The sequence below is a fragment of the Lepidochelys olivacea genome (genome assembly GCF_965140295.1).
Source record: "Lepidochelys olivacea isolate rLepOli2 genome assembly, chromosome: 20".
Taxonomy (NCBI): domain Eukaryota; kingdom Metazoa; phylum Chordata; order Testudines; family Cheloniidae; genus Lepidochelys; species Lepidochelys olivacea.
This window is the reverse complement of record NC_140430.1, coordinates 5359871-5372161: the sequence shown is the minus strand read 5'-3', so window position 1 is coordinate 5372161 and position 12291 is coordinate 5359871. Positions and strand designations below refer to the sequence as shown.

Genomic DNA, 12291 nt, shown 5'->3' with positions numbered 1-12291 from the left:
ACCCCTCATGTCCTTTTGTTGCTCAGGTGTTTATCCCCTTGCTGAGGCCCAGGGGTGACAGAGAAGAGACGTTCTCCCCCCACATCCTTGCACCTGGCACCCCCCCCGCCCCGATTCATTCCTGGTTCCGCTCCCGCTTGTCTTTCCATCACTTTCCCAATTCCTCACACTTCAGAAATGTCACCCCTTCCCCGCAGCCTTTCTCTCTTCTGATTGCCCCCTTCTTACATTCAGTAGCCCGGCCCCTTCCCCAACCCCACACTGCTAACCCTCCCCACCCTCGGGGCCTCCTCTTCCATTCCCCCAACACACAGGCTTCATTTCTGCCTCCCTCCATTTCTCCTTCCTTCTTTCCATCCCCTCTTTCTTCCACTTGCCCCACCCCACCGTCTCGGGGGGCACTTGGCACAGGACACTCCTGCCCCCTTCGGAAAATGCGTGGGTGAGATGCCAAGGGAGGAGAGGGGAGAACAGAGGGGAGAGGTGAGCATGGGGGGGAGGGGTGAAACGGTGGGGGAGGGTTGAATTGGTGGGGAGCGGATGAATCAGTTTGGGAGGAGATATTAATTGGGGATAAGTGAACAGCTGGGGAGAGGGTAGCATGGGGGAAGGGGGTGAATCAGTGGGGGAGGGGGATAATTGGAGGGAGGGGTGAATAGTTTGGGGGAGGGGGTCAATCTCCTAGGGAGAGGGGTGACTTGGCAGGGGAGGGGTGAATCGATGGGGGAGCAGGAGAGCCGGGGGAGGGGTGAATAGGTGGGGGGAGAGGGGAGGACAGGGGGTGGGGTGAATTAGCAGGGGAGGGGGATGAATTGGGGAGGGGGCGAATCGGCGGGGGAGGGGAAGAACAGGGGGAGGGGGATGAATTGGGGAGAGGGGTGAATCGGCGGGGGAGGGGAAGAACAGGGAGAGGGGGATGAATTGGGGAGAGGGGCGAATCGGCGGGGGAGGGGAAAAACAGGGGGAGGGGGCTGAATTGGGGAGAGGGGCGAATCGGCGGGGGAGGGGAAGAACAGGGGGAGGGGGCTGAATTGGGGAGAGGGGCGAATCCGCGGGGGTCCCCTGGCTGGCTAGTTGGCAGCTTTGGGGCTGGTGGTCCAAATGGGGCTGGGCCGGTGGGAGGATGACGAGGGGGCGTAGCCCGTAGACACACAAATGGGAACCTGGCAGAGATGGGGGAGCGATGGGGTGGGGGTAGGGGGAGAGGGGTAGGCAATCCCCCCACCCCCCCGGCCGGCTTTTCCCGGGGCGGGTAATGAACCACGGGCCAGGCGCGCCCTAGCCAGCAGGGCTGGATTCGGTTCACCCGGGGGGTGGCCAGGATGCGCCCTCACGTGGTGTCCTTCAATCCAGTTTTCCCTCCCGGCTCCCCCAGAAGTTCTGGGCCGCAGGCAGGGGACCCTCCCCGGCCTGGGCCAGGCTAAGCCCTTCGGGGCCTCGAAATCTAGTCGCCAGATCTGCCGGGCCCGTTCCCCGGGGCCACGGGGAGGTGACCCAGGCCTGGCACAGGCCGGCTCTCCGCGCCCCAGCTGGGCCCGTGCCAAGACGGCCGGCTGGCGAGCCTGGCACTGGGGGGCGGGCGGGCGCTGCAGGGCGAGCTCGCTCCGCGCTCCAGCGAGACGTGTTTACTCGCCCCCAGCTCCTCCCCTTCCCCATGTGCTCCGCAGAGCTGAGCTCCCCCCGTTCTCCTTGTCTGAAATGTGTGTCAGTGGGGCACGGCTCGGGCTGGCTCACATGCCGTCAACACACGAGCCGCCCGCGAAGGCATCGCCAGCGCCCGACTCCCCCGCAACCCCGCCTGGCTAGGAAACGAGCGCTTGCTAATCCCCGAGTGAACCAGCCACCCTCGCCCATGTAGACGCGGAGAAAGCTCCAGCCCCAGTTCGGAGCACGTGGAAGCCGCAGTCGGCAGCCGGGGCTGCCTTCTGGAATCTAAAGGCATTTGGGCAGCTGGCGGCTCGGGAGCGAACACGCCCGGAGGAGCCGCGGAGGAGGAAGCCGGGTGGCCAAAGACAACCGCCCCCCCCCGCCCTCGCCACCACCGCCCCCCGCCCACACACAGCCCCCTCACACTCCTGCCTGCCTCCCCGAAAGGGGCCCGGGTGAAATTAAGGACGAGCCAGACAGAGATCACCATGGATAACAGCCCTGGTAAGAGCACGGCCTTTCTGATCTGCACACTCGGAAGCATCGCGGTCACGGATTGCCGTGGGGACCCGGGGCTGGCCCGGGATTTGTGTGTGTGTCGGGGGGGAGGGGGCGGAGGGGGGGGTCAGACAAATTGCTGACGCACCTGGGGAGCTCATCGGTGCTGTGTTTATTTCAAGGATTCTCTTGCAGCTTCCAGAATGGGCTGGCTGACAAATAAGCTACTTTCTCTCTGCTGCAGCTAAATCAGAATCCGCCCCCCCTCCCGCCCGCTTTGCTTTATTTCCCTTCTCCCCACAAAACCCACTTGCGGGGGGGGGGAGAGGCAGGCGGACTTTTCAGAGGCTGGAATTTGTAAACTGGCAGTATCTTTCTTCTTTTCTTTTCTTTTTTTTTTTGCACGGCTGGAAAGCACGAAGGGTTAAAGCTCAGAGGGGAGGCTTCGTTTGGGGGGGGTCTGGGGGGGGTCCAGGGGAGGCGCTGAGCCTGGGGCGGGGGGGGGAATGGTTCCCTAGAGGCAGAGGGAGGATGCGAATCGGTGGTGCGTTCTGTTTGATGGGAGAGAGCCTGCAATCCTCCTCTAACCTGTCTCCAGCGCTTCTCCCCGTGGGACCGGCACAAAGCAAGGTGTGTGACACCAGGTCCCTGCAGACATGGGCCGGCTCTCGGGAGGGTGGCAAGAGGATGGCTCCTGGCGAGCTGGGGATTGGGCGTGTGACGTGGGAGGCATGGTATTGACCTACTAATGGGGAGTTTGGGGTCGACTGAGGTGCGGGTTGGGATTTCAAGCGGGTGCTTGGGATAGTGGGGGGGGGGGGAGGTCACCTCTCTCATTTCCAGGACTGATGTGGGTGGCGCGACTCCGGATTGGCACTGGCATTGATGGAGGGCAGGATATGCCCGTGGGAAGTGGGGATAATACAGTGCAGTTCTAGCCCCTTGGCGGAAGCTGCTGCCCTGTGCCTTGTAACCAGAGTTCACCTGGGGGCTCCTCTCCCTGTGTGCCGGGGCACGGGGACCCCCTCCCCTCTGGGGCAGGGAACCCCTCTTCCTGCATTTCATCCTCCTGTGTAAATCGCTTCTAAGCAGCTTGCAGCACTGGGCGGGTGGGGGGGGTGGAGGGAAGCAATGGAGGTCGTTAAGGTGTAACGGGTCCCTCTGAAATATCAAAATCTCTCCCGTAAGGGCCGCCATCCCAGATGTCGCAGTACCAGATGAGGGCACCTCATGCTCATTTCTGGGATCGCCACAGCGTTTGCGGGTCCTGGCATCGCTCCTGTGGGGTGAGAGGGATCCACGCGATGGCATTTGGACATGACGTCATTGTGGCATCTTGTGAAGTCACCGTGCAGTGTGGTGACATCACGGTGGGTCACCCTGGTGTCTTGGGGTCATGCCAGGGCACGCTGGCATCTTGAGAATGTCACACCAGTGCTTGTCCTGACGTCACAGTTGGGTCCCATTGGTCCTTTGAGGTCCCTGTGCCATGTGGTGACATCATGCGGAGTTGGTTTGCGTTTCGACATCACCTTCGTAACGTCCTGTCGTACGGAAGGCCCCGGGTGGCTGTCAAGTAGGGGTACGCAGGGAACTGCACCATCCAGCAACTGAGTCCGCCCCAGGTGGGCACCAAGCGGGAGAAAGGAGGAGGACAAAGTCTTCAGCCACCAGAGTAAATGGCAGCAGTGCAGGGGGACACGGCAGCAGTTTTATGCGAAGGATGCGGCCGTGAATTTTCCGCAAAAAATCACAATTTTCTCCCGGCCCTCCCCATATCTACCTGTCCATCCATTCCCTTATCCATCCCCCCTCCCTGCCCATATCTACTGTCCATCCATCTCCTTATACATCCCCCCTCCCTGCCCATCTCTACCTGTCCATCCATCCCCTTATCCATCCCCCCGCCCATCTCTACCTGTCCATCCATCCCCCCTCCCTGCCCATCTCTACCTGTCCATCAATCCCCTTATCCATCCTCCCCGCCCATCTCTACCTGTCCATCCATCCCCCCTCCCTGTCCATCTCTACCTGTCCATCAATCCCCTTATCCATCCCCCCGCCCATCTCTACCTGTCCATCCATCCCCCCTCCCTGCCCATCTCTACCTGTCCATCAATCCCCTTATCCATCCCCCCTCCCTGCCCATATCTACTGTCCATCCATCCCCTTATCCATCCCCCCTCCCTGCCCATCTCTACCTGTCCATCCATACCCTTATCCATCCCCCCTCCCTGCCCATATCTACCTGTCCATCCATCCCCTTATCCATCCCCCCTCCCTGCCCATATCTACTGTCCATCCATATCCTTATCCATCCCCCCTCCCTGCCCATATCTACCTGTCCATCCATCCCCTTATCCATCCCCCTCCCTGCCCATACCTACCTGTCCATCCATCCCCCCTCCCTGCCCATATCTACCTGTCCATCCATCCCCTTATCTATCCCCCCCGCCCATCTCTACCTGTCCATCCATCCCCTTATCCATCCCCCCTCCCTGCCCATATCTACCTGTCCATCCATCCCCCCTACATCCGCCCTCCCTGCCCAATATCTATCTATCTATCTATCTATCTATCTATCTATCTATCGAGCACCCTCTGTGTCCCATAGGATCCTAGCTGTCTCCTTTTGCTGCCCACTCATGGCTCTGTCTGTCTGTCCAGTCCCGGGGCTGGGACTGGCAGCTCAAGAGCTGTTGCTTGGCCCTCTCCAGCATAGGCCCTGGAGCTAGGGGGGCTGCCACAGCCCCGGCTGGAAGTGGTTTCCATCCTATCCAGGGTTTACAGTTTGGTTCAATGGCTCTCAGCGCCCCTGCTCTCCAGTGGCCACCTGGGCCATGGGGCAGCTCCTGAACATGCCTGTGTGCTATTCTTGCCTCCTGCCCCCTTCCCCCTGGCGGCCAGGGCACAGCCCTGGCAGCTGTGTCTTCTGCTGACCGTAATTCGCTCCGGCTGAGCTGTACATGCCCGAGGCTTCCCGGGTAAATCACGCTTAGGGGAAGATTGCCGGTGACTCAGAGGATGTCACGCAGGAGGGCGGGTGTGCGGGTGTGAGTGTGGGCGCTCCCAGCATCCAGCCAGGTCATTAAACCCTGGCGAGCTGGAACGTGAGTGTTGAACTCACCAGCCTGGCTTAGGCGGATCTCGTTTAGGAGGCTAAGGGCCCCAATCTTGGGGTCACGTGAAGTTCAAGGTGTTGGACACATTCCACAGCCGCCGGGGAAGTGCTTATCCGACCAGTCACAGCTGCGGTTTTCCCCGCTGAGGTCACACTCACTGTTGTCCAAGGAGGCTCCGCTTGCTGGGGGTGGGAAGAGGTAGGAAGGTCAGAGCTCTTGGAGTGGCACTTGGGAGGGTTGGGTGGGACTCAACGCCCAGCTCTGCAACTGATTTGCCGGATGACCTTGGGCATGTCACTTAATCCCCCGTGTCCCAGTTTCTCCATCTGTAGAATGGGGATGGCCCAGCCCTTCTTCGTGGGGATCATTAAATCTGTTAAGGATTGTAAGGTGCTCAGACAGTATGGTGGGGATAGTTCAGTGATGGGGACCTAAAGAAGGTGGGAGATGCCCATTTGCCCACTGGTGGCAGGAGCTCATAGAAGATGGAAGTTGAAATCTACTGACATACCTGTCCGTACCTGGTGCACTCTAAACAAGACAGAGAGACCCTGCCCCAAATCTAAATAGACAAAGAGTGGGAGGGGAAACTGAGGCACAGAGAAAGGCAGTGACTTGCCCAGGGCAGGACCTGCTCTGTGTTACAGTAAGACCAGACTTGACCCTTCCTAATAGGGATTGTTTACCAAGGCAGTTGGTTTGTGATGGGTCAAGACAGTTGGTTTGTAGTGGTACCAGATGCCTTGGTGATGGGCACCACTCTACACTGCTAAGTAAAATCCCAGGGCCGTGCTCGTTGCTGGGGTGACTGCATCCCGCACCCCGACACAAGCGCAAACTGGGAGCAGCAGCTATCCCTCCCAGTGTTCTGAGTGCCCCCTAGTGGCAGTCCTCATTAGAGCACCCCTCAGTGCCAGATGAGCCCACTGGACTGCACTGCCCTGTGCCCCGCATGGGGAACTGGGTTTGGAGAGAAGAAAAATGGCCGCCTGGAGGTTAGCTGCAAACCTCGTCGTCTGCTGCGTCTCGGGCCAAATCTCCCTGTGCTGCAACACCTCTTGCTCTCAGTCTCCGCTCTGCACCTCCCTTCCGGGACCTACATGCACGGTGCCTCGCAGGCGAGCGGCCCCCAGGGTTTAACGAAGGATCAGAATGGGCCTCTGACAATTCAGAGATGAGTGGACATGCCCAGCGCCCAGACATTGTCCATCTCCCTGCAGGCAGGGGTGCCCACACAGCCTATTCCTCGCCCACAATCTGGATTTAGGATTCTTACAGGGCACAGTTGAGGGTTAATCCTGGGGCTTTGATTATTTGGCTTGAGAGTGCGCCTCTCCCCTGGATGAGTCTGCTGCAGCCTGTCACATGACAGTGAGGGGGGTACGTGCAGGTATTTCTTGAGAGGGGGTGTCAGGTGATATCACGAGCATGCCTGAGCGGGCCTCTGGAAGAACCAAAGTGACGGCTTCTGGGTTATCCATCCAATACTGTCTTCTGATGCTGCTGGGAGCCTGGGTTGAGATTCTTAGAAGTGCCTAAGGGAGTTATGCACCTACATCCAGTGGGACTTAAGCACACATGAGGCACAGAGGCTGAATAGGGACAAATTGCAGGATCAGGGTCTTGATCGGTGCCAGATGCCTCCCCAGGCGTGAGCCAAAAAGACCCATTTCTGTTCCCCAATAGCCAGGCGTTTTTGGCGCCAGGATGCGCTCTCTGCTCAGCTCTGCAGTATTCTTACGGGCAGTTCCCCAGTTTAGTGGCTTTGTTCTTTGTCCAGAACCTAGAGAAGGTGGGAGATGCCTATTCTCCCGCTGGTGGCGGAAGCTCACGGAAGACGGGATCTGAAATCTACTGGCAGGCCTGTCCATACCTGGCACACTCTAAGCAAGACAGAGAGCCCCTGCCCCAGATCTACGTAGACAAAGAGACGGAGGGGAAACTGAGGCACGGAGAAAGGCCGTGGCAAAGCTGGGACCAGAAGCCAGGTCTCCTGAGTCCCAGCGAGGCCCTAGATCCACTTGCCCCCCTGAGTGCTGATGAATTGCACACCAGCGCCCACCAACCCAATCCCTTTGCCTCCTGCATGCCAATCACCCTGGCTTGCAGACACCAAGAGCTGTCCCTCCCTGCTCGTAGTTGAAAGGAGTAGTAATTCATCTGCCCAGACACCGAAAAAGAACCTGGGTAGGTTGGCAGGTCTCCCTTGAAGCCCCCAGAATGTTCTCCTCGTTCACTAATCAGCACGTTAATTAGGGGAACGTGCGGGGCGGCGGGGCGGGGGGAGTGGGAGCCAGTGCTTGAAACAAATATCTCCAAGGGGACACTAAAGGTTGCCTGAGCAGCGGGGTGATTTTTCCCCCAAAGCTGAGCTGGGGCTGGAGAAAAGCAGATGGCTTGATTGTTATCTCGGCCGGGATTTCGGTGCACTCTTTGTTTCAGGGCTCTTTCATTGTGCCACCGGAGCGTGGGGGGCTTGTCTCCCCTCCTGGAGCTATCCAGCTAGTGGGGCGATGGTGGGGTGTATGCACAAGGGTCGGGGGTTAGTTCTGGGCTGCCACCCCCACCCCCACACGCAGTCCCTGACCCAGAGGCTGCGTCACCTCATATATCTTGTCCACCGTCACAGTGACATTGACCTAATTTGCTCTCTGCTGCTTGTCTGCAGACGTCGGCGGGGCACCCAGGTGCCAGGGAGGCTGAAACCAGCTTGAAAATGAATAGGAAGCTGGCCCTAGAGAAAAAAAAAGCGGGGGGGGGGGGTTGCAGTTCGTTAGGCTGTCTCGTTTGCATGGCAACTGGAAAAGCCCTCTTTTCTCCAAAGCGAAGGGGAGGGGTTGCCTCTTGCCTGGTTCCTGCTGGCCAAGGAGACGCACCTGGCTCTGGCCCGGGCATCAAAACATATGCCCTAGCTCAACCCCAAGATATGGGCAGGACACAGGGATCACAGGGGAAGGGTCTCTGGCCTGGGCCATGGAGGGATCCTTGTGGGGGGGTGTCTCTTGCCCGGGCCATGCAGGGGTGGCTAGGTGACGGTCTCTGGGTTGGACTACACAGAGGACCAGATTAGATTATCAAAGTGGTGCCTTCTGGCCTCAAAATCTGCACCTCTTTTGCTGGAGAACAAATATCAGCGACTGAGGGAATCTGTCTTTCCAGGGGGAGCAGTCTGGTTCTCCGTTGCTTCCATGCCTTCCCCTAAGGGCCCAGCAGGCTTTAAAACAGCCCCTCCAAACAGCTTTTTCGTTCGTTGCTATGGCCACGAACCACAAAAAACTACAGCCAAAATTGGGAGCATCCGGGCCCATTGCACAGAGCACTGGACTGGGATGCTGGCTCTTGTCAGCTTTGCTAGTGGCTCCGTCTGTGCCTCAGTTTCCCTCTCTGAAAAGCAAGGATAAGGCTACTCGCCTGGGGACCTGAGTAAAGTGCTTTGAGGGCCCCAGATCGGATTATGTTTGCAGCCCCTTCCCGAAAGCTTGGGGTGGGGGTAGTGGTGGAGGGGATGGGGTCAGACCCATCTCTGCTTGGAAGGGGTCCCCCACCCTGACTTCCATGACAGGCAGAACCAGAACGCAGATCTGGGTCCAAAATGGGGAACTCTGTTCCTCCATTTATCGTTACCCCCATCTGCTCATGTGCAAGGGGGTCGCTCTGTACAGTGACTCCCCACTCAATTCTCCAGAGACCCCCCCATCCTGTCCCTGACCCTCCTCACCCACACACCAACCTCTCCTACCTTCTTGTAAATCCAGCACGGTCAGGCACCCCTGCAGAGTGGGCTCCCCAGTTGCTCAAAGGAAAGGAGCCTTTCCTTTTGTGGCAGGGGGCTGCCGAACTTGGAAGCCAAGGCAGAGCAGTCAGCTCAGCTGCTGGCTTTTGCTGCTCCCCCCTTGGTAAAGCAGGGTTCTCCACTCATCTGTCTTGGAAGGAAAGTCTCCCCAAAAGCAAGACATTGACTGGTTAAAATCAACACACAGCTCAGCTGGGAGTGAGAGGATGCAGGCTGTGTTGGGGCTTCCCACAGGACCCCTGGATCTGTAAGCTGGGGGGAGGGGAAGCCCCCCAGCATCAAGCAAGCCAGAGGCTAGGAGGCCAGAATTTTAGCTCCAATTTAGGCACTGATGCAAGTGGCTGCATCTCGGGTGTGTTGGATGCTGGAGAATCTGGCCCTGATTTTGTCCCAGCTGCTGCGTGCAGGGCTCTCTGGAAAAAATCAATGCCTCTCTGCGAATTGACCCCATGGGAATCCTGGCCTTTGGCTGGTTTAGAAACTCCAGCCATAGATGGTTGGAGATTTTGGTGATGGGGCTGTGGAAGTAGTCAGACTAGGGAGGGAGAGTCATTGAATTACTGTGCTCCTGATTATTATTATTCGTTATCATAGTGCAGATGTGCTCAAGAGTCCCAGGCACAGAGCAGGACCCTGCACAGAGAGAACAAAAAGACAACCAGGGGATCACTCCCCCACTGCTGAGATGCAGCCACCTCTGGACTGGAGCATGGCAGCTGTTTATACAGGGATTCTCTCGCCCAGATCTAAGCCAACCCCAGCCCCTGAGAGCGGGCGATCCTTGCTGCCTGCCCTTCTCCCCCTGACGCCGGACACTCGAGCTCTGTGGGGCTCGCTTGCCCTGCTGTCTCTGCTCCCAGATTCGCGCCTGATCGGAAGCTCCCGCCAGCCCGCAGATGCACTCCGATTTGCGTAACCTACTTAAGCCAAAAAAAGCGCGAGGCAGTTTCCTCCCCCGCCCCTCGCTCCACTGGTGAAGGAACGTGCTGGAAGATTAAACCCCGCACGAGTAGCTAGTGTCTCCTGGCAGCGCAGCTAAGTCCTTTACTAGACGCGTGTTCCCTTTCTGGGTAATCTCATTTATTTACACTTTACCATACGCAGGGATGCAGCATCCCATCTTGCCGGGGGAGAGGAGGGCTGTTTCCCACCCCCTGGGGGCCCCAGCTTGTCCTCTTTTTGCAGGAAGTTGCTTAGAGCTCAGGCACCCGAGACGGTTGCAAATGGAGCCTTGTGCCAAGCAAGAAATTTGGAGCTGGATTTTCAACGCCCTGAAATCCCGGGTTGTTCTGGTCTGGGCCCAGTATGAGGGGGCCTGAATTGGCAGAGGCTTCTGGGCACTGTCACAGTGTAAAGGTTAAACCAGATTAGTGAGGAGCTATACAAGCCAAGGAAGTTAACACCCTTTGTGTAACCCGGGCTGCAGCAACCTGTCTGGAGGGGCAGAGGGAAATCACCTGCATCCCAATCCCCTGCAGCACCTAGGTGACATGGGAAGGAGGGGGCAGGGGACAGATAGGACTGAAGAGCCAGGTTGTGTCTTGGCTTCTGCTGGGGTCAGGAACCCCAGATCCGACACACGTCCCTTACGAACTCCGGGGCCCTGGAGTTACAGCTCCAAATGTCCTGTCTTGCTCCAGCGAGGCGTCCCAAGCTGGGAACCCGAGATCTGACCCTCAGTTGCCCGATGCGACAAGTTATTTTACTGTGGGTGAAACTGACCCACTTTCTTGCTCCAAATCAGTGACAGACATCACGATCTTGCAGAGTCACGGCGGTGTGTGAAACCCCCACACGCTGGCATGAAGAATAGGCCTCTAGTCCCAGGCTTCCCCAGCGTGGAAAACACACAGGCAGAAGGGACACTGTGGTGGGGAGGGGGGCTGATTTTCAGGGCTGCCACCCGCTTGACTTCAGCTGGAATTGTGGGGTCCTCAGCACCTCTAAAAACTCAGGCAGTCAGCAATTTTGGGGCACCCGAAATCAGCGGAGCCAGGGTCAGAAAGGGGTCAGCAACCCCCCCTTTGTTTACCCATGAACCTACATTTGTTTCTGAGGTTTTTTGGGTTTTTTTTTTGGTATTTGGTATTTGGCTGCAGTTCTGGACAGATTGCCGGGGGAGGTGGGGAGTGTTTAAGAGACACGTGTGGGACTGCAAAGGCCAGCTTGGATTCAGCCTCTAAATAACTCCGAAAGCCAAGCACCAAAAAAACCCCAAAAAACTCAAAAACGTGCTTCCCGTGTCTGGAGAGAGAGGATAATGGGGTTTAAACGCTGCAAACGGCTGGTGGTGAGCCGACCCGGACTGTGAAATGTAGAAGGACTCCCCCAGCTGCTGGGAGCTGGGGAAGCTGCGGAGTGTGACATGCCTTGTAAATATGTTTGAGAGTGCAGTGTGATTTGCCTTTGTCAGGAGAATTCAGGTCACCAGGTACAGGAGGCAGCATCTGCTTCCAGCGCAGTGCCGAGGAGAAGGTGTCTTCATGATGGATTCCCCCCTTCTCCTCCGCCCCCCAGTGCCCATGAAACACACGCTGCGGCATCTTAACCTCTGCTGCTTTCCCAGCTCCAGGAGCTCTGCTGAAATCAGTCCCCCGGTGGGGATGGGTTTTATTTTTTTATTTTCCACGGTGCCCCTTTCCCGAAAGCAGCAGGTCCCCTTGTCAGATTGTCAAGTCAGCAAGGCTGGGACGGCGCCATTGTGCTACTCACGGCTCTGGGGCAGCAGGTGCCAACCGGGCTGCAAATGGCTGCGGCGAAACAGAGCCAGGGAAACTCAGAGGCGCTGGTGTCCTTTAGGCAGCGTGGTCTAGTGGCTAGAGTACTGAACTAGGACTCAGGGCAGCTGGGCTCTTCTTCAGCTCTGCCACTGCCAGCCTCTAGGCAAGTCACTTCCTCTCTCTTGGCATCTGTTTCCTCTGCCACCCTTTGTCTATTTAGACTGGGCACTTTTGGGGGCAGGGAGCCCCTCACTCTGTCTGTGCAGTGCCCAGCACAATAGGGCCCTGATCTCCACTGGGGTCTCTACATGCCATCCTAATGTAAATAGTGGCACATTTATCAAAGAGACATTGACTGAGCGGTCTAAGGGGAAATGGATCTAAATCTGAAGAGGGAATGTGCCATTCTGGGCTTCCCCTGTATTCCCAGTGCTGGAAATCAACAGGAGCTGTGAGTTGCAGGACTGGGTCAGTGTCTGGTTTGGGATCCCGCAGTGTAAGGTCCTGCAGT

The 12291-nt window shown here is 57.8% G+C and overlaps 1 protein-coding gene across 1 annotated transcript in view; it reads left to right on the top strand.

The window, feature by feature from the left end:
* The first annotated feature begins 2055 nt into the window (after nucleotides 1–2055).
* Nucleotides 2056–12291, top strand: part of LOC311510787 (nuclear receptor subfamily 1 group D member 2-like) — a 29211-nt gene continuing 18975 nt past the window's right edge. Inside the window, exon 1 of the mRNA XM_084610767.1 lies at nucleotides 2056–2151. Coding sequence (XP_084466893.1) covers nucleotides 2136–2151 — 16 coding nt within the window. The 5' untranslated portion in view covers nucleotides 2056–2135. The remainder of the gene's footprint in view (nucleotides 2152–12291) is intronic.